Source organism: Arvicola amphibius, chromosome 3 (genome assembly GCF_903992535.2).
Source record: "Arvicola amphibius chromosome 3, mArvAmp1.2, whole genome shotgun sequence".
Classification (NCBI taxonomy): Eukaryota; Metazoa; Chordata; class Mammalia; order Rodentia; family Cricetidae; genus Arvicola; species Arvicola amphibius.
The window spans coordinates 15,139,938-15,161,562 of record NC_052049.1 but is presented as its reverse complement, the minus strand read 5'-3'; the positions used below and the strand labels follow the sequence as shown (position 1 = coordinate 15,161,562).

The following is a 21,625-nucleotide window of genomic DNA, read 5'->3' as shown; positions in this document are numbered from 1 at the left end:
AACATGTGATTTCTGTTTCATACAATATAAAGGGAATGAAATTTTAATCAGTTCTCTCAAGCTGTTGCTGTTTGGTGGGGATAATTAGAAAATTAATAGGAAATCATGCAAATTGCAATAAAAGTTTTTATAGAGATGTGCACATGATATAAATGCACAAGAGCATCTACAAGCACATGGAGCAAATCTTAGTGGGTTGTGAAATGAAAACATCAATATCATTTACTAAGAGCTATTCTAAGACTTATTAGTAGGGAACAAACAGACTCCTAAATTGTGAGACCAGTTAAAAACATAAGGCAATATCCAAAGAAGTCCATATATAGAATTACTAGCTACCTAGCAGTGTAAAAAAAAAAAAGAAAGAAAGAAAAGAAAGCAAAAACACCTCTAAGTCATTACAAAATTAAAGGTGGGGGTAGTCTCTATTGTATGAATATCAGAAGAAGGCCATTTAAAACATGAACTCAAAACCTAGGAAGACTTAGGTAATGTTTCAAAAAATGCAGGCAAAAAGCAGAAAGTTAAAACTGAGCATCAGATTTAAAAGTCAGTAAATAGTGCCTACCAAGTAATTGCTTTGGAGTAAAATGTATCTTAAATATGATAAGAGTTGATATAATGAAATTTTCAATCTTTTCCCGATTATCTTCATAATGTCACACAAAGGAAAATTATGAGAGACTTGATTTTTAAAGAAAAGAAATATACTCAAGAAAATTTAAAATCCTTACATTTCTTAGCAGATTATTACATTAGGTGTTCACTTTATTAATAATTTAAAAGAAAACTACAGTTATTTTAACATATGCTTGCTATAATATTGTTACATATTCCTGAAACTGCCAGCGTGGCCTGCTTTATTAGGTGGGAAAGAGATTGCATAGATAAAGCAAATAAATGAAATGTTTACATATTTAATGGAGACTTTAGGGGAATATTAAATGTATTCTGTATAATTGATGAACAATGGAACGTTATTGATGTGTTTGATATACTGTGAGCTCTTGCAAAGGTCTCCATCATGCTTAGTACTCTGCAACAGGAAGAGAGGTTATAAATTACATATATTAAATATACATAGTTTGCAGAACCAGAAACATTATGTTGGCAGTTATTAAATAATGGAATTGGGCTATGTTCCACAGATCTATGAAATTGGCTTGTTTGACATTTCCAATTTCAAAAAGTGTTGTTGGCAGAAGACTCTTTGATGATAATATACATATGTTTTCAATGGTTCTTCTAATCACCACAGTTGTAGTATTAAATACAATGTTAGTTACCTAAAATGCAGGAATACAATATATGATGGAAAAAAATAACTAGAACAAGAAGAATTACAATCAATTTTCCTCCTTTTCGTCTTACAAAAAATTGAACCAATTCACAGCTGGAGCGATAGTTTCTTCTAGTATCACCCACTACAGTAGCACAGACATAAGGTTTGCACTGTGTATTCCCAGTAGCAATGCCTAGGATACTCTCTAGGAAGCAGTATGTTGATTTTAGGAAGTTAAGGGACGTTTTGCTCTGGAGGAAGAACTCCAGGTAATGCAATTGTAATAATATTGTAGTATTTACTGAAATAGTCAACTATCAGGAGAGGGATTGGGCAGCAGGGGCTTTAGAGAATTTCAGAGCTAAGTCACAACGTGAGGAGAAACAAAGCATAGAATCCCTAAAAATAATTATTGAAGGAATGATCGGACCCTGAAGAAAGATACGACACACTACGTGCCTGTTGAACTTTTGATCACTAATGTGACAGCATTTGAAGGGTGGGGAAGCTAAAACTACTCTTATTTGTTTGCATTTGTCCACTCAAATCCACCATTTGATTAAGCAGTAAAATTAATAAGGCAAGCAGTGTTAAAAGAAGATAAAAATAAAAGTCAGAAAAATGACCATTAGTTCACATTAAACTGTATATTTTCAAGCAATATTGATGATGTGTTTAAAATGTAATGGTGGCTTTGGTCAAATTACATTAACAAAGGGAACATTAAATTATGTAAGTTAGTGGATAATATGTATTGGAATGATAAACGCCATCTTTTAGTTGGGAATCAAGGAACATGAAGAGGGCTGTGGAGACTTCAGTATGTGGAAAGGCCTTCTGATGGCAGGATTGACAGGTCACAGGGGGTGTGAGGAGAAAACAGTGAGGCAGGAAATTACGAACTTATCAAACTGTCGTCTGGTTCATTTTGGAATGTGTCCCACTAGCTGATAACACAAGCTCAATGCCACAGGACCCAGCTCGTGTTTTCAGTCTACATATCATAAACACTGAATGGAATTTTCAACTCTCTTTGAGGTTACATGTCACTTCAGTGCTGTGGAATGAAACTGCTTCCTTATGCTTGCAGCTAGGTCATAAATGCCATCAGTGCAACAATAAAGAAATCTGATAATTCTCCAGAAATATATTAGTGTGTTTTCTGTTAGTTAAGAACTGACTTTCAAAATTCCCATCATAATTTATTAGGTCTTCATAGACGGTTTCTGTTTGTATACACTTTTTGTTTGTACGAAATTAGATAGTAAACCAAAGAGACAATGGAGGATTATCACTGGATCAATGCCTAAATCCAATAACTTAATCACAGGTTTACTAGTTAAGTAGTTCCTAAATTTCATTCTCAAATGTAATATTTTATTGTTTTTGGCAACTCAAAATTATCAGTATTCTAATCATTCTGAAAAGAATTATTTTAACCTTTCCAGTATTGCCAATATTCTAAGACTTAAAATGATTTTAAATTAATTTAATTTAGTTATATTTTTATGTTTCTAGAAACTGAATATGAAGCCTTTCTTTTCTAGAGAAGCACTTTGCTTAGTCCCAGACACATAAATCTCCCTCTTAGCATTTGCTTTGGTTTATATTGTTTTGGATTGCTTCGAACAAGCAGGTACAAGCAGGGCTAACTTCTAAGTACAGTTGAACTTTGAATTCCTATTTTTTATAAATATGTGTGTTTCAAATGAATATGTACTGGATTATTCAATTTTTATTTCTCATTTTGCCAAATGTTATTATGGTATTTTATAATTCATCTGTGCAGTTTCTTCTTAGAGGCTTTATAAATCACATAATTCTTCAAGGTATAATATAATTTTGTTAATTATGCATGAACATACATCCATCTACCTATCTATATATAGATATAGATAAGTATATATATAAATAAGTGCTTTCTTCACTTATTCTTCTTAGTTTTTCTGGAAAAAATAATGAAAGAAAGTATAATTTAGAGCTTTGTTATTGGGTGGCAATAGATTCTGACTTCTCTTTTCCTCTCCCTACAGAATAAGTTGTAATGCTCCAAATATAATCAAGCCATAATTTTTCATATGGCAAAGTCACTAAAAGAATGTGAATTAACCTATAGCAGCAGCTCTGTTTACTGCAGTGGAAATAACACAAAACATTGTCTGTAAGAAATTACAGAATCGATCACTGAAATTCCACATAATCTCCTGCATACAATTTTCTCTGTTTCACGGGAAATGGTGATTTTGTTAGGCATAATGTGTATATTTGATAAAAATGAGAGCATATATTTGACAGACTTGGAGAACAATTCCTTGTCCCTGATTTCATTTCTTAATCTGTGTCGTACAGGTAGCACCATTCCGATGCTTTATATGCATCAAAAAGAGGCTACTAGAAATGATGGCAATGTAATTTCACTGTGCGTCGTGCTGATTTAGCTTTGGCACGGTTGTGCATTACTTCAGAGTTTTAAATGAATCTGAATGACCTCAGCTATATTGCTGCTTAGATTCTAGCAATGATAAAATGCCAAGTCATTGGAAAATAAATAGATGGAGGAAAGCTAAACAACCTTACATGACAAGCACATAGTTTCACTGATTTCCCCAATGTTCAGTAGATTTTATCACAACATATGTTATATTTTTCTTTTATAATATACTAGTCATGATGAACACAGATGTCTGCCATGTCAATAAAAGTGTATGCCTGAAATGCAAGGATCAGAAAGAAACACTTTCCTGTGCCTTTGTATTTTATAGGCACTCTAAAAGCTCAGGGCAAGAGCATTGCGTTCACGAACCACCGCTTTCCTTTGATTATATCTTAATTCTGAAGTATGCCTACTGAGTTTGTAGTATCAAGTCAATCATTGGTGAAAAATGAGAAGAATCCAATTCATCACAAATTTTCCAGTGCCATTAGAGAATAATCGACTTTTGGACATACGTGTTGACAGTCTTCAGAAAGAACTGCTCTCACAACATAGCTTATATTGATAAAGTGCTACAAAGAATAGCTGTCTTCACATTTTCTGTTATTGGCCTCATAAAATGGTCTTCTATAAAACAGGAAATTCATATCTCAGCAGACTGCCTTGAAAAGAAGGCCATTTCATCTCTAGACTGAGTTTCCTGATGGCCTTTAGATTACTTTACAGAATTTAACATGCCCCCATGCAAACACACTGGAAAGTCTCAATCCTGACAATAAAACTTCACTAACTATAATCCCTTAGAGATGACATCAGACTATGTTATTTCCTATTGATAGTTACTTTAACAAGGATTTTAACTTTTGCAGTCAAACGCTACGCTATGAACTTAATCTTTGAAATTGTTCTCTGTGAATGGATGCTAAAGTGTAAGCAGAAATATTCCACAGCCTTATATTTTTAAAGTCTCATCTGTACATTGCCCCTCCCTCCAGTAGCTGCACCCCTTCTGTGCCCTCATTGTTACCCACTGTCCCCAATGAAATCTACAGATTCCTGTTGCTCTCACATTGATTGCCAGCCATTTCTTTAGTACATTTAGCAATAGTTTTTCTATGCAGAGGAGGATTTACAGTGGATTGTTCAGTATAGATGTCCATCTTTTTGTCTTGTCAGGAAATCCTCAAGAACATTCCCAGTACTTCTGGTGGGCCATGTGATTGTACTACATCTGCTCATCCACCAGTTCAAGGGATGTGATGTAGCTTCAGATTTTTCTTCTCATTTTTTTTATTAAAGATTTCCATCTTCTCCCCTCCTCCTCCCCCTTCCCTCCCCTCCCTTCCACCCATACCCCCACTCCACCCCTTTCCAAAGACAAAGAGCCATCAGGGTTCCCTTCACTATGTTAAGTCCAAGGTCCTCCCAGCTCCCCCTAAGTCCAGCAAGGTGAGCAACCAAACTGACAAGGCTCACAGTGAGCCCGTCCATGCTGTAGAGTTCATGTTCATTGCCATTGTCCTTGGTTTCTCAGTCCTCCTCCACCGTCAGCCACATTCAGAGAGTCCGGTAGATTTTTATGTCAATTATAACTACTCAGGCAGGCACATGATATAAATACTGCCGCTATTTCAATTTGATATTCAAAATAAAAGGAAGAAAAATGAAACATACTCTGTGCTTGACCCTTTGCTTTGTGTTTTGTCTATGAAAAGTTAACTTAGTGTGCCTTAAATAGCTAAGACTTGTAACATCTTGTCACATCAATGAAAAATTCAAGTAATTTGTAGTTGGTATTATCTCAGGCATTTCCCAGTAAGACTTTGATGAAAGCTAAAATTTAAGAAAGAGTTGGGGTTTCTTTGGTTTTATATTTAAATTTTGTTTTGCTTTTTAGGGAAGGTTGCAAGAGTAGACTGCATAAGCCATGGGACAGGAGATAATTGGTATCTGGATGCATGATGTGAAATCCATACAGAATCAATAAAAAGAAAAAAGAAAGAAAGAAAGAAAGAAGGAAAGAAAGAAAGAAAAGAGAAAAAGAAAGAAAAGATTTTCTTTTTTTGGATTTAAAGGCAATCCCAGGGCATTTGTTTAAATGACTAAATGAGGTCCCTATTTAACATATCAAAATGGACTCTGGACAGCCCTCCCAGCATTACCCAGTACTTATGGCTTCTGTAAGCAGGTATCCACTACACTAAATATCTCCAGCCCAGGGAACAGACTTCTATTCTCTTCCCCCAGTTTCTGATGCTATAATTATTCAGTCATTTTGACTATACACTCGTTTGGCCTCCTTTCCTCTTGGTCCAGGTTTCCTTTCTTGGTAAGCTTGCCAACCCCTCTGTCTCTTCTTTTCTCTCCTCTCTCACCTTTTCTCCTCACATGGTTCAGGTAAGTCTAGACTCCTCCAGATGTCTTCAGCTATTCTTTCCGTCCTACTTACAACCAACCATTTCTTTTCCTTAACCATATCTAGTAGTGGTCATGTCCTCATTTTCATCGATAAAGTAGGAGACCCAAGCTGGGTAGACCCCTGTTACACACCTTTTTTTTTTTTTTCTACAAAATCTTACTGTACTTGAATGTCTGCTTTTATTCTGATCGGCAAAGACACAATGAAAAACATGGCCATCTGCCAAGTGGCTGTTTTCTGCTGTTGGTTTGGTTTTTCATTTTGTTTTGTTTTCTTGTTTTCCTACTTGCCTTAATTACAAACACTTTTATAAGCTTTTTCAATTTGAGAAATAAATAATAATGTATGCAGCAGAAATTTATTTTACAGTAGGTGGATGTTTAAGCATTTGAAGTCAAATATATATTCTATTGCAGAAATGTTCACTGGATACAAACATATCTTTAAAAGGCAGGACAGACATCTTGTCTGAGAAAATGATCAAGTCTTTAAGTTCACAAAAACTTGAAAGTTGACACATTTACACATAATGAGTAAAAAAGAAACTAACTGAGATTTAACAGTGTTCTTTTATACTTCCTAATAGACGATTTTCTAAAGAAATGTCACTGTAAAGGAAACATGCTGATTATCTTTCTATCTTAACTTTAAGCGATGAAACTAGAAACTGAAAATACAATCCATAACAGTGATTCTTCCATAATGGAAAAGAGCTGTTCAAAGCCCACTAATGAACTTTGAACTTGGAATGTCAGTAACAAATGAAGACGTTGTCTTTTGTGTTTTATTTTGTCCTTCCATTTTTGTCCTTTCCTTACTGGAACAACAGAACAGACTAAAACACTAATCTGGGCTTTGAGGCAATGCAAAAACTGTAAGATAACTGTATGCTGTATCAGTTACGTACTTTTATTTGAAAACCAAGAACTTTTAACATGTCAAAATTTATATTTGTAATACTATTTTTCAATCTTACACTTCATTATAAGTCTTATAATAGTTTCTGTTTCAATATCAATTTCTCAGTAATAGGATTGCTCCACCTGGTGGTAGAAAAAACCATTTTTTAGTTTTCCATTTTTAATACTAAAAGTAATTGAGGTATCAAATTTAAATCTTGATTAAAATAATACATAGAAGTGTTTTCTAATGTTCCAAGTTAATGCATGTTAAAATATATTGAAATCACACTACAGCATTTTATATTTAGCTTTGCCTTGAAATGAAATTTTGGGACTATATATAGCTCATAAAGGAACATTTTTGCTTGACTTAAAATTATTGAATATATTATTCTTTTAAAGAGAACACTAAAACAATAAAATATCTAAATATAGATAATTTTAGTAACTATCCAAATTATCTATTTATCTATGTATTGTTTATCTAGGGTTTCTCTGTGTTTTGCATCCTACCTTATTTTAATGGTATTGATTAATCTTATTGATATTGATTGGGAATGTTTCTAAGATCATGTTTAATAATAAATCCACTTAGATACAATTGGCATTTGAATATTTTCTCACAGTAGTTGTGATTTATCATGCTCCATTACTGACTGTGCTCAGTTAAAATGTTACATCAGGACTTTCTGAAATAAATAGTGAAGCAATTACATATAATTATAGTCTTTAGCTATCAAAAAATTGTCTTTGACTTTGTATTATAAAGCTATCAGTGACTTACTATTGATATCTATATTTTAAAACAGAGCAATCTGATTATACACTCTATGGATTCCTATGCCTGTGCAAATTATGTGTCTATTTTTAGGCATCTTCCACCTGAAAGTCCCTGAGTCTTCTCCTATTGGTTCAGCGATTGGACGGATAAGGGCAGTAGATCCTGATTTTGGAAAAAACGCAGAAATTGAATACAACATTGTTCCAGGAGATGGGGGAAATTTGTTTGACATTGTCACAGATGAAGATACACAAGAAGGAATCATCAAATTGAAAAAGGTATATAGATGAATTTTCGGAATGTTGACAAACTATAAATAAAAAACAGAAGCAGGGAAACTGATAGCTACTTTTCTACATATAGAAATACTTATGAAATATAAGATCACACAATGTTTGTCTATGTTTTTAGATGTATATATCTTCAGTACAGCATTAAGACCTCTTAGTTTTGTCAAGTAAAGTTTTAAAAGTTAAGATTAATTTTTGAATAAGGTATAGAGAAAATTGCTTACACTAACATAGTTGAAATTATCAAATTGTAACTACTTAAAGAAGAACTTATGTAATTTGTATTATGCATAAGTGTTAATGTTACTTTAAAAGACTACCAGCTTTTGTAGATAATATTTAGGATAGAAAAGCCATTGACTACTATTATATTGCTATTCTAGTCAAAGCTTGAAGGAAAAGAATTGACATAAGCTATGAGGTTTCTTTGGGGGAAAATGAGCTGTGTCTGGATTGGACAAGGAATGATCTTTGTAGTATTTTTTATCAGCAATGTAACTTCATTCTGCCCATTTTCTAACGTTCTGAATGAAGACGAATGTAACAAAATTATTTAGTGGAATTAGTAAGAAAGTGATGAGGGGATCTTTAAATTATTATGTAAAAAGTAAAATGTTTTAAAGAAAGATAAACAGAACAGGAGTTGTGAAAGGAAGTACCAGAGAACTGGAGAAAGTGTAGGGAGGCAGAGACAGAATGACTAACTTCATCAAGCTGGGTTGCAGTGGACCAAGCCTCTGGCTAAGATAGTGCTGTGTGAGCTTCAAGTGTAAAAGTAGAGGGATGGGACTGCCTAAGCACCTGTGTGAGAGACGGGTGGGTCATTCTAGCCTCTGGCAAGCTATCTAACTAATGAATAAGGTTTGGGTTCATGAGTGAGTAAAACATTGCATTAAATTCTTTGAAAATATTAATAGTTATTTAAAAATTTTGATAGATAACAACAAAAGGAAACATCAATATTTACCTCTAAAACATGAACATATGCATATAGACATTTATTTAACACACACACACACACACATACACACTCCAAATATTTACAAACCAAAAAGAAAAGGAAATACCTAATTTTATCTAGTATACAAAAGACATTCAATGTGAATCATATATCATGCACTCCCCTTATTTTTAATGTGCAATATACACCCTGTACACACAAATGTATATTGTACATATTACTAAAATGTCATTACTTTAAACAGATTTTGGATTCAGTTCTATTTATCTATCAATTATTCCCATGTTGCTCCGAAATTACAATTTGTGAAAAGGCAAAAATATGGCAAAGAATATCTTCTTTAGAAGGTCAGCTTTCATATAGGTTATTTATCAAGTAAAAATAATGTAAATCCACATATATTTTGCTCAGTGGAGAAACTCATGTAACTCAGAAATGCATAATTGAAAAGTGTTTAGGGGAGGCTGGAGAGATGGTTCAGAATTTAAGAGTAGCACTGATTGTTTCTTCCAGAGGTCATGAGTTCAATTCCCAGCAACCACATGGTGGCATTCAGTCATCTATAACGAGATCTGGTGCCCTCTTCTGGCATACATGGAGTGAGAATGTTGTATGCATAATAAATAATATTTTTTTAAGTGTTTAGGTCAGGCAGGTGACCCAGGCCTGAAACTGATGTGGAAGTAAAGTTTTAGTCCAGAGGGTTTGGGTTGTAATGCTTTGTGTTGACTGGGTGTTGACAGGCTGGAGGAACAGCTCAGTGAGGAACTTACTTATCAACCTTATCAACGTAGACCATGAAGCCCAATATGGACAAATTCAACAGAGCCATTATATATGGGTTGACCATGCACACTTCAGCATTGCCAGGGCATAAATTTCAGTTTTTATTTTCCTGTGTTCGGATACCCAAACTCATGCAAAATTCTGGAATTCTAGCTATGAGGCTGGAGTTCCTGAAAATTACTGGTAATTCAACATAGCTAAATTGAAAAGCTTTAGTTGAGTGAAAAACTCCCTCACATGTTTTCAGGGATAACTACTGTGGTTTTGTTCTTCCACAGAAACATTTCTCAGATTCCCATAGTTCCTTGTATTGGGAAGAAGCCCTGTGGACTTTTTCCAAACCACCCATCCAAAAATGTGTTTTAGCATATCTATGGTTGCCCTTGCTAATCTGTGTTTAATTCCTCATATTGATAAGACTTTATTATTATAGCTTGTGATGTTTCTAGGAGACACAAACACACAGCAAACATCAAACTCCCTTTCCTATGGTTTTTGCATACTAGTGTCCCCATCTTCCAACAGTATTACCTGAGCCTTAGTTATAGAAGCTGTAGAGTAAGTATATCCATTAGGACAGGGCTCCACAATTCTGCATTTTAATTATTTGTGGTTTTCTTTATTTTCTCTGTCTGTCAGAAAGATTTGTTTCCTTAGTGAGACATGATAATTAATCACTTCTGTGGGTATAAAGTATTATGGGTTTATGGATTACGGTGGATTAGTAAAGAAGCAGTTGTAGCCTTCCTCCAAAATCCATGACTTAATTACCCAAGGGTAGCTGGCTAACTGTCTGTTACCAGGCATGACTTCCTTCGTGATCAGTGGGCCTTAACTTAATTTAGTAAGCTATTCATTACATGCAAGTTATATGTGCCATTACTGCAACTTTTAGGGTTATTGTGCTTTATAGGTTATTATGATTCATAGACATCATTTCTGTGAATGACCATTGGTTGCTTCTCTTCTAGAGTATTTGGTTTTTCATCCATTTTATTTTATGTTTCTTGTTTCTGTAATAGAACATTATTTATTGTATTGACATTAAAATCATTATTTACATCTAATTTATTACCATAAATTTTACTATATCGTAGTAAAATTAAGTAGACATTTGTGGAGCAGCTACTGAATACTAGACTTACTCAAGACTTGAAAGATAAAGTTGAAATAGAGACATTTTGTACAGCCTCTAGCAGTTTTGAGACGTGGGATGACTTGATAGTGGTAAACGAAAGCTGGAAGTATATACATTGCTATTAAGGTCAATAAGCACATAGAGGGAAGAGTCTTTTAGAGAATTGGTCAAGAAAGACTTCCAGCTGAAGGAAACAAGCTTAACACTTGATGTTTGTATAATTTATGTTCCCAGAAAACCTGAGCAGTAGTTTTCCCCAAATCTCTGATGAAGAATACTGAGAAAGAGAAAGAGTCATGTCAGGGCAGTGAGGAGAGGATGCTGGGAAGAGAGAAGACCCAAGAGGAGGAGGAAAATCTATAAGCAGAATACGACTCTGACACTGATCATGATAAACAGCCATGAGTTTAGACTAAATCATTTTCGTAGGCCCATAGCCCAGTCCCTCAGGTTGCATTAATGAAAATTGTAACTGAGGAGAAAGGATAGAAATAGCCTAGTGATGGTACCACAGACATGATCCACTGAAGTGGTGTAGGCTTGGAATAGGGTGCTTGCAGACATGACACGTATGAACTGATGATGATCCTGCTGTCATTTTGAAGAGAAAAGTGTGCTTTTATAGGTACTCAGACTCCCTGGAAAATTTTATCATTCATGTGAGTAACTCTAAAGAGTATACCTAAAATAAAAAATGCAGCAGATGTTCCAAGAAAGCTTAAGATTATGTATCATCTCTCATTGATTATGTTGTACTGTATGGAAAGGGATTTTTCTATACCTGCACACTCATAGATGCATTTCTTGATTAAAACCTTTGCTAAGCCTTCTTAAATAATGAAAATATACACTTGAAAACTTATGAAATTTCCAAAATTAACTTGATCAACATCCATTCTTCTTTCTTTCTTTCTTTCTTTCTTTCTTTCTTTCTTTCTTTCTTCTTTCTTTCTTCTTTCTTTCTTTCTTTTTTTTTTGTGTTGCATTAAGACTTGACACATCTCCTCATACATGCAGAGAACCTAGCTGGGACCAATGCATGCTCCGTGATTGTTGCCTCAGTCTCTGTGAACTCCTATGAACCCTGGTTATTTGATTCTGTCTGTGTTCTATGTTCTTGTGTATCGTTGACCCCCCTGGATCCTAAAATCTTTCATCCCCATCTTCAGTAGGGCCCTATAAGCTTCACCTGATGTTTGCTATGGATCCCTGCATCTGGTCTTGTTAACGGCTGAATGAAGCCTCTCTGATGGGTTGGGCTAGTCTCTGGTCTATGAGTACAGCAGAATATCATTAGGAATAATTTAATTGACTCTTTTGTAGTTTTTATTTTTTGATCAGTAGTGTTTGGTTCTATCCTTGGACTCTGGGCTGTCCTGCCTCTAGTTCCAGTTAGACCAGCCTTGAGTTGGCCACTCCTACAGCATCTGAGTGACCATTAGGCCAGCACATCTTGTATGCGTGACAAATTGTAGGTCAATGATTTTGCAACTGGATTGATGTCCCAGTCCCACCGCTGGAAGCCTTGCTTGGTCATAGAAGATGGCCAGTTCAAGTGCCATATCCCCCTTATTAGGGGTCTCTTCTACGGTAATCCTTGTAGGTTTCAGGGTGTTTTTCATTGTAGTACTAGGTTTCCATATCTCTCCCTAACTCCCCTATATCCAATAACCTCTTTAATATTCTCTTTACTTCCTTCTAACCCCATCCCTGATTTTACTCTCTTCCTATTCCCACCCACTCCCCGTTTACCTGCATAATCTCTTTCCCCTTCCCAGGCAGATCCATGTGTTCTCCCTTGAGCCTATCTTGAGCCTTTCTCAGACTTTCAAGGTCTGTGGACTGTAGTATAATTATCCTTTACACTTAATACTTAACATCCACTGATAAGTGAGTATATACCATGGTTGTGTTTCTGGGTCTGGGTTGCTACACGCAGGTATGCTTTTTATTAATAGTTCTGAAAATTTCATGATGCCCTTTTCCAATGTCCCTCAGCCAAAGTATAGATACAATGGAGTATCAATTACCCATTTAAAAACAGAAACAGAAACAAACAAACAGCAAAAACCCAGCAACGACAACAAATCATATTAATTTTTTAAGGACATTGTCTATCATCTTTGGCAAATGTGTATTTCGAATTTTCAAACATCTAATCAATATATTAGTAGGAGGCCACTTTGAAATTATTATTAGAAGCCCCTCGATGAAATTAAAGATGAAAACAAAAGTCTATACAAACTTCAGGTTACATTATGTCCTAAAATTGGTTAGAATGTTTTCCCCTTTTGCAATCTCAACATGGAAACCCAATATAAGGGTTTTAGTAAAAAATGAAATTCATCAGTCACAGTTTTACATGCATCGAATCCATTTAGAAGGTCAAAACTCTATTTGAGAAATGAATATGTAATGTTTTTAAAAGAACTACTTTAGATTTCAATTAAAAGATTCGGAGATGCAACTAAGAAATCAAGTGTGAGATTCTTTGCTTTTATAATTATTTTCTTTTTTAGCATCTGCTTTAAGCTTTAGAATGTTCTGTGCTGTGAAGTGAACATTCCCATTGTGTTTTATCTTTTATCTGGCCCTTGCTTCCTATTTACTACTTTCATTTCCTTCTTGTCCTCGGAGGAGCAGGGATGTGGGTAGATGAGTACAGTGCTCAGGTTTATATGAGCTGAGGAGAATGGAGGAAGACATCCTTATTTATTTTAGTTTCAAACTCAACTTTGATTCATTTTATGAAGATTCAGACAGAATGTCATTTCTCCGTCACTTTAAATTCAGAGTAACACCATGACACTTTACAAACTTCTTCAAGGCACAAGATATTGAAAAAATTAAGGACACTGACTCACCTCATATCATCGTGTACTGAGCTAAGAATAAAATATCAAAATCATCCTAAACATTGTTGAGAACTGTAGCTATAGGAATGCTAGCAAAACAAGAAGAAAACTGTCATCAAATTTGTTCTCGTGTAAAAAGTGAGAGGTGCGTAACATTGAGTAAGAAAATATGATAGTTTAAAAGCGACGTGAATTATATTTTTAAATTAATAATTAATAAGTGAGAATAAGTTTTGTATTTCTTTAATATCTATACAAATAAAAACTTAATTTAGTTAAAAGCTTTTCAAAACAGAAACTACAAACTTATTCAAGGAAATATTTTTTGTTGGTTTATCTCTTGTCTGTGTAATTATAATAGTAGAATGAACATTTATGTTACAGAAAGTCTGATTTAGTAACATACACAATTTCACCAGTAATTCTGTACTATTTCAATAAAATACTTTTTATCAACCAACAAGTGATAATATAACTTTGTTAAGTAAGGAATCAAGATGTTATTCTTTATTATAATTTAGGCAACTTTACAAATTCAAAAAATCTTAAAGTTGTTATGCTAGCTGGCTTAAGTTTTATTTAACATTTATATAAATTATAGAAGACATTAAATTCAAAACAGAATGATTTCCAGCATAGGTTATTAAATTCATTATTTACTATTTATGCAAACAAGGGGAATGTGTTAATGAGTTCTGTTGGAAACTTTCTAAAATGTATTATTTGCTGACTAACCGGTAACTTTCCAAATTCATCTTCCTTTCAGCAATATTGAAGAGTTTAGATTCCTTGTCAGGTAATTCGGTAGTTTAGCACCACCATGTGGTTGGTTTGGAGAAAAACTCTGGAACATGTCAAAATTTGTACATGCATCTGCTATTTCTCTAATCACATTTTTATCTACTTTGCTATGTCTAATTCTAATGAAAAGTTATTGTAATCTTTGTGTCTATTTATATTAGGCTTTTCTTTTTAAAAGTATCTGAGTTTGCCTTTAAAAACCACTTTCACTGGCACTGGAGGAATGGCTATGTGCTAAGAGTGCTCTCGGCTCTGCCAAGGGGCCTAGCCCCCCCCCCCCCCCCCCCGGCAGTTCACACTTGTCAGTACCTCTAATACCAGGTGATGCAAGATGCAAAACACTATTCTAACCTCCACAGGCACAGCATGCATGTGGCAATCAGCGTGTGCTATATATATTCTTCTGTCACTATGATTGTATGTATCACACATACATATTATAAAAACCTTAATTCAGTTTTCTAGATTCTAAACATTCTCAACTCTAAATTCTTGAAAATTTGCAATCCTCAATGTAGATTTCTGTGCTATCTCTTATATTTTAAACTCTTAAAGTTTGAATTACTATTCAAACGATATAGTAATATATTCCATATCTGCTCTCTACAGAAATTTTTATGTTTGGAGTTAGAGATATGACATTATTGCAAGTAGATAAAGGATATTTTATTTAAGCACAAGGACTTGGTTCAGATCCATATTCAGCTTGGAAATGAGACTACAATCCTAATGCTTTGGAGGCTGTTACATTGTGTTCAAAGGCCAGTAGAGTCTAAGTAAACTGATGAGTTCCCGTTTTAGGGATAGAACCTACCTCAAAACATAAGATGAAAAGCAATAATGGAAGACATGTCCTATGGACCCCATATAAATTAAAAAGTCATTCATAATAATGTATAAATGCATGCACACACATCCCCACACGGATATACATGCATATATGAAGCCTCACATAAAATGTAGTTATAAATACAAAAGATATTCTCCTTCTCCTATTTTCTCTTTCACACTTCCTAAACTATGAATCTAAACAACCTGCTTTCTAAGTCACTGGACCTGCTTTTGCCAGCTTTTTTTTTTTTCCAAATCAGGGTTAGAACTCCACTATCCAGCCTATATTTTGAACTAAGTTTACTTGGTTCCTCATTTCTACCTTTGCATTGGCTTCTCTCCCTGCCTTCCCACTTAGTTTTCTTTTCTATCCTTTGCTCTGAGAGTGAGTGTAGGAAGCTCCATCTGAATGTCCTCTGTGAGTCCTTCTATGACATTCAACCCCAGCAAGGTACAGAAGAGGCTGCACAGTCTCTGCTGCCATTTAGGGCATTTTCAGCAGACACAGATAAGTAAGATTACAGGACGCCAGACTGATTGCAGTGCTGTACTTCGTTCTTGCCAGACTGATTGCAGTGCTGTACTTCATTCTTGCCAGGCTGATTGCAGTGCTGTACTTCATTCTTGCCAGGCTGATTGCAGTGCTGTACTTCATTCTTGCCAGACTGATTGCAGTGCTGTACTTCATTCTTTCCAGACTGATTGCAGTGCTGTACTTCGTTCTTGCCAGACTGATTGCAGTGCTGTACTTCATTCTTGCCAGACTGATTGCAGTGCTGTACTTCATTCTTGCCAGACTGATTGCAGTGCTGTACTTCATTCTTTCTGCAAAGAAAGCCCTGCAGGAAGAAGGTCTTCGTTAATCTTTTCCCTACCTCTTTCTTTCTTACCAAAATGCAAACATTTGATTATAATCTCCTATGATGCATATGGTACATGCTTTTAAAATATTAGTTTTCATTATGTTTTATGTCCCCAAAAGTAGTTCACCACATTTGTAGTTTTGCTGCATAAGCCAAAAATATCACTCCAATGCATAGAAGGTTTTAAATTTTCATTGGTTAAAGGAGTACTTTAGCTTGGTTTACTGTTCTCATTTGGTATATTGATTTTTTTATTTTTAATCACATAAAATGCAAAGTTAGCTATATTTTGTAAATATTAAAAAATAAAGTTAATTACACAAATGGAAAACATGTAGTTCAAAGAAGAAAGATAACCCTTTCAGACAGATGCAGCTTGCTAAAAATCATAAGTTTAAAAAGCATAGATGTTCTATCATATGAAAAAGTCTGTGTTAGGAAATTATTTATACTGTATTTAATGATACAAGTGTGTGTCTGTGTTTAACCTCAACACATACAGTATTTGATTAAATATTTTGTTATTTTTAGGAAAATATTTGCTGAATCTGTACACAGAAGTACTGGAGGTTCTCACAGTTCTGTATTTGACTTGGTTTGAGTTGTATCAACTACTGGATGGATTTTAATATTATTGTCATTAGTTGCAGTCATTGGAGTAGTGCCATTTAATTTTAAGTTAATTTATTAAAACTGCCAATATGTGGCAGATTTGTAATATATGTGGAATCTAGTAAAAATATTTGCATAAAAAATGAATGAATATCTAATAGTTTTGTTTTAAGATTTTTGGAACAAGCTGCAAGGAAACTATTTCTTTTTTTTTTTTTTTTTTTTTTTTTTTTTTTTTTTTTTTCAGAAGGTTGAGAACCACTCTATTAGGGACATTTATACATGCTAAGCAAGTACTCTTACATCAAGCCATAGTGACACGCCCCCAAGTTGATTACTTACTGGCATACGATGCAGGTGCAGTTAACTCCCCTAATACCATGAGCCATCTCAACTTTCACGTGAGTACACCTGTCTTTGCTCCTCAGTTAAGATTCAGAACATTTCCACACCCCAGAAAGCTCCCTCACATTCTCAGCCAAGGCCTCGAACGTAGAGCTAACCACAGTCCTGACTTCTGTCACCTTCGATTAGTTCTGACTGGCTTGAATGTCACGGAAACGGAATTATACACTACACGTTCTTTGAGGCCCTCTCTCTCTCCTCTTCATTTCTTAAATTACATAATTTATTTAGAAAATATTCTGCTTGAACATTTTGTTTTTATTATATATATATACAAATATGTATATTATTCTGAAAAACATGTAAATTTTGTTAAAAGGAGAAATTATACTTCAAATATCCAAATTTCTGTCTCTTTCTCCCTTACAGACACATTCTTATCTGATACAGAGACATCTTTGGATTATTGAGTGCTTGATTACATTTTATTGAAATATTGATTTGGACCCTTGCACTCTGATTATAAAATATGCCCAGTCACTTATGCCTAGTTTCGAACAAAAAATTGAGATTACTGAGCTTAAAACTAAGTCTCTGAAACTGTGATTCCTTCCAAAACCAACGTCTTTTTGATTGTTTTATCTTTATTTTCCAGGCAAAATAGTAAGCTCACTTTACAAAATTATGTTCCCAATGTGTTTCTGTCCTGCCTTAGTCTGTGAAAAATCTGTTTCAAATTCTTTGTCTACAAGAGACCTGTTCCTTTTCAGATAAACGACACATTCTGATCATGAGTTCCTTGAAAACGTACCATTCCAATGACTATTAAGACTTGTTCAACTGTGCAGGGCAGACTCTTCTTAATGCAGGTTGCATTTTTGTGAGAGTGATTGATTGCCTTATTGTGTTGATGAAAAATGATGCATGTTCATCACGAAATATGGAGCAAAAGGAAAGAGGATGTATAGATGGACAAATGATAATTGCTGTTGGTCAGCATATTAGTGACTGTGTCCTTTATTTAGTACTACTCAACAGGAAAAATGAATTGCTGCCAGGATATATGAACCTTAGGGACAATTTCCATGCATACAATTGCCAGCAGACTTTATTAGACTGTGGTTTAGTTGCTGATATTTATTTTTGAACTAGTTTTTGTCTGTAATTATCCTTAATTTCTGTAGTTTCTATCACTGACTATGTGAATACCGCTATCCTCATGAGTAACCTCTGAGAAGGTAGCCTCATGCTGTTTTCTTCACTTGCTTTGAAAACATCAACAAATTAGGTTGGAGTATCAATCAAATTTCAAATGATTAGGTACCTTCCTTATACCTGTATGCTTTTTCTTTAACCCTTAATAGTTTGGAATGCTTGACTGGATATGCAGGGCCCACAGAGAAGTAACTGCTGAACTTGCTTAAAGGTGAGATGATCCTTCAGGTTTTCTGTTTCATGAAATAGTCTGCAAGACATTGTGCAGGATACAGAAGAAAGTGACTGAACTGTCATTGAAATTTCCTACTTCATGGAAATGTCTGCTGAATACTTTGGGCCTGTAGCCTGAAGATGGATACCCCAATGGTACAAAAGAACTTTGTGTGATTGTCTAGGCAGTGAGATGTATCTGTCATTTTTAGAGTTTTAGAAGTTGCTTACACTGTATTTCTTGTTTACTTAGGTAATATCATATCCTCTGGAGTCCTTGATGGAGTGAATAAATTTATAGTTATAGTTTTCCTTAATTATGATAAAAGATAAAGTAGATATAAATATTGTAACTGTAATTCTTGCTTGTTAACTCTTTTGTTATATGTATATTTATTATGTTAAATTTAAAGCCTTCCTTTTTGTTTAAACAGAAAAGCAGAAATGGTATAGGAGGTCCTTCTGTCTATGTGTTGTTTTTATTGGTTAATGAATAAAGAAACTGCCTTGGCCTGTTGATAGGGAAGAGCTTAGTTAGGTGTGGACAACTGAATTGAATGCTGGGAGAAGGAAGGTGGAGAGAGAAACCATAGAGCCACCACTAAAGTCAGACATGCTGAAACTTTGCTGGTAGAGCACAAACTCATGGTGATATACAGATTAGTAGAAACTGGTTAAATTAATATGTAAGAGTTAGCCAATAAGAAGCTAGAGCTAATGGGCCAAGCAGTGATTTAATGAATACAGTTTCTGCAAGATTACTTTTGGGTCTAAGCTGCCAGGAAGTAGGGAAACAAGTGGTCTCTCCCTACAACAAAGATGCAAGTACAAGTGCCACATTCTCTTCACTTTTCTCCCTGCTTTCTCCTACAAATTGAAATGCTTATACTTGTACATATATGAAAATACATTCGAGATAAGCCTGAAATTCATTTATTATTTTACTGCTTCCAAACTTCACCAGTCTGAATGAACTTGGCTCTCTACTCATATGTCAATTTCAAGCAAAGAGAAGACAGTGAACTTCTGAAACCCTTTCTCTTTTCTAATAGTCATTATTTTGAAGATAGGCTAGACTATTCCTTTTCAGAATTCCTGATTTAAAACAGTAGGCAAAACTTTAGTTAAGGTTAAGAGAGAAAGAGACAGAGAGACAGACAGACAGACAGATAGATAGATAATAGCTTATTTATATGTATGGGTCTGTTATGCAACTGAAAATTTACATACTGAGATCTGGAGAGAAAAATTTTAAGAGAAACACCACAGTTATATATCAGCCATGGTTCCTTCTTCAAGGCCCTGACACTTAAACAACCTCTCTTCACAAAATGCAGCATTTCAGTAAGAGCAGAGAGAATCAGCAGTCAGCCCTTTGATTGCATGTAACCACTCATTCTTCCTATTACCATCTTAATTTAGGGGTAATGAACTTAATTGGCTAATGATCCCCATAAAGTGCCAGCATTTAAAACAAGTACAAATAATCAAGGTTCATTTAGAATTTTAGAAAATGAACTATTCGTGATGAAATTGAATTTTGTGAAGCTGAGTGTATTTCATTTTTGCACAATAAATACAAAGCAAATGCAAACCTTCTGACACTACTCACAGCCCATCAGATCTTAAGACAGTTTCTAGATGGTTGAGAAAGTGATTGGGAAAACAGATTGCATGTGACAATGTCCGTTCCCCTTAGCTGGAAATATGTCACTTATAGTCAGTTTTTCAGGGGGAAAATCACATTGTAAGGAGCTATGAGATAAGCGCCAACAATTTTACTGAAATGGAATATCTAGTTTTAATATCTCCCTAAGTAAAAAAGAAGAATTAGGCTGGTAGTGAGGCACACCTTTAATCCAAGCACTCTGGAGGCAGAGGCACGCAGATCTTTACCTTCAGGACAGTTTGGGATAGAAAATGAGTTGCAGGACAGCCAGGGCAACATAGAGAAATCCTGTCTCAAAATGACAATAAATAAATAAATAAATAAATAAATAAATAAATAAATAAATAAATAAATAAGAATTGTGGAAGTTATATTATATAGCGACTTTCTTCTTTTACATTTTTGTTATGTCAATACTATGGAGAGTATTACAATCAGATAATTTTTTCTCAACTTCAATGATTGTAAAAAGTGTGAACCTTTAGGTGAGTTATTCTCCACATGATTCTAAAGTTCCTGCTTCTACATAATATTATGTAGAATTTGATGGATTTCATTATTGGCTTTTTGATGAATTTAAAACTCAGTATCCCCAGCACACAGAATGCACCATCATCGTCATCATCATTATTCCTCTGTCCCCAACGATGGCTAGCATCTGTATTGTGTGATCCAAAACTGAGTGTGGGAATGGCCTTTGAATTTAATAGCATATCAACCATCTTGACCAAATGGCTAACCAACACCATAAGGAGCCTCTTTGATACCCATCTTCCTCTTGAAGTAATTATTGCTGCCAGGAGCATATGTGTCTCACTGTCATTAAAAGTCTTATGTTCTTAAATATTTTAAATGCCATATTCTAAAGGTCTCTGAATGATTTGAAGAATGCCTATCTAACTGAAATATATCTCTATACATCTAGAAAATCTAACATGACTACAAGTTTAACTCTTATAGATGATTATCTATTAACCTATATTTCTAAATTATATATGCATAAACACAATACCTTTATCAAGAGCAGACATAGACATATAAATAAGATTGACCTAAAATGTGTATCAATAAACCAAGATGCATACAAATGCAAAGTATCCATCTTTATAGCAAATCCCCCTTTAAATGTAAACAAACATTTATACACAATATTTTTGTATTGGGCAACGTTAATTCTCACCAAACTGCTTCCTGCTGTTTGTTGGCCAAAGTATTTTTTGTGGTGGTT

General features: G+C 34.5%; 1 protein-coding gene across 2 annotated transcripts in view; it reads left to right on the top strand.

Moving 5' to 3' along the window:
• The window catches only part of Cdh12 (cadherin 12), a 240,259-nt gene that overhangs the window by 184,107 nt on the left and 34,527 nt on the right, over positions 1-21,625 (top strand). For both annotated transcript variants that reach the window (XM_038322062.1, XM_038322061.1), the window contains exon 5: positions 7,909-8,096. In XM_038322062.1, coding sequence (XP_038177990.1) covers positions 7,909-8,096 — 188 coding nt within the window. The remainder of the gene's footprint in view (positions 1-7,908; positions 8,097-21,625) is intronic.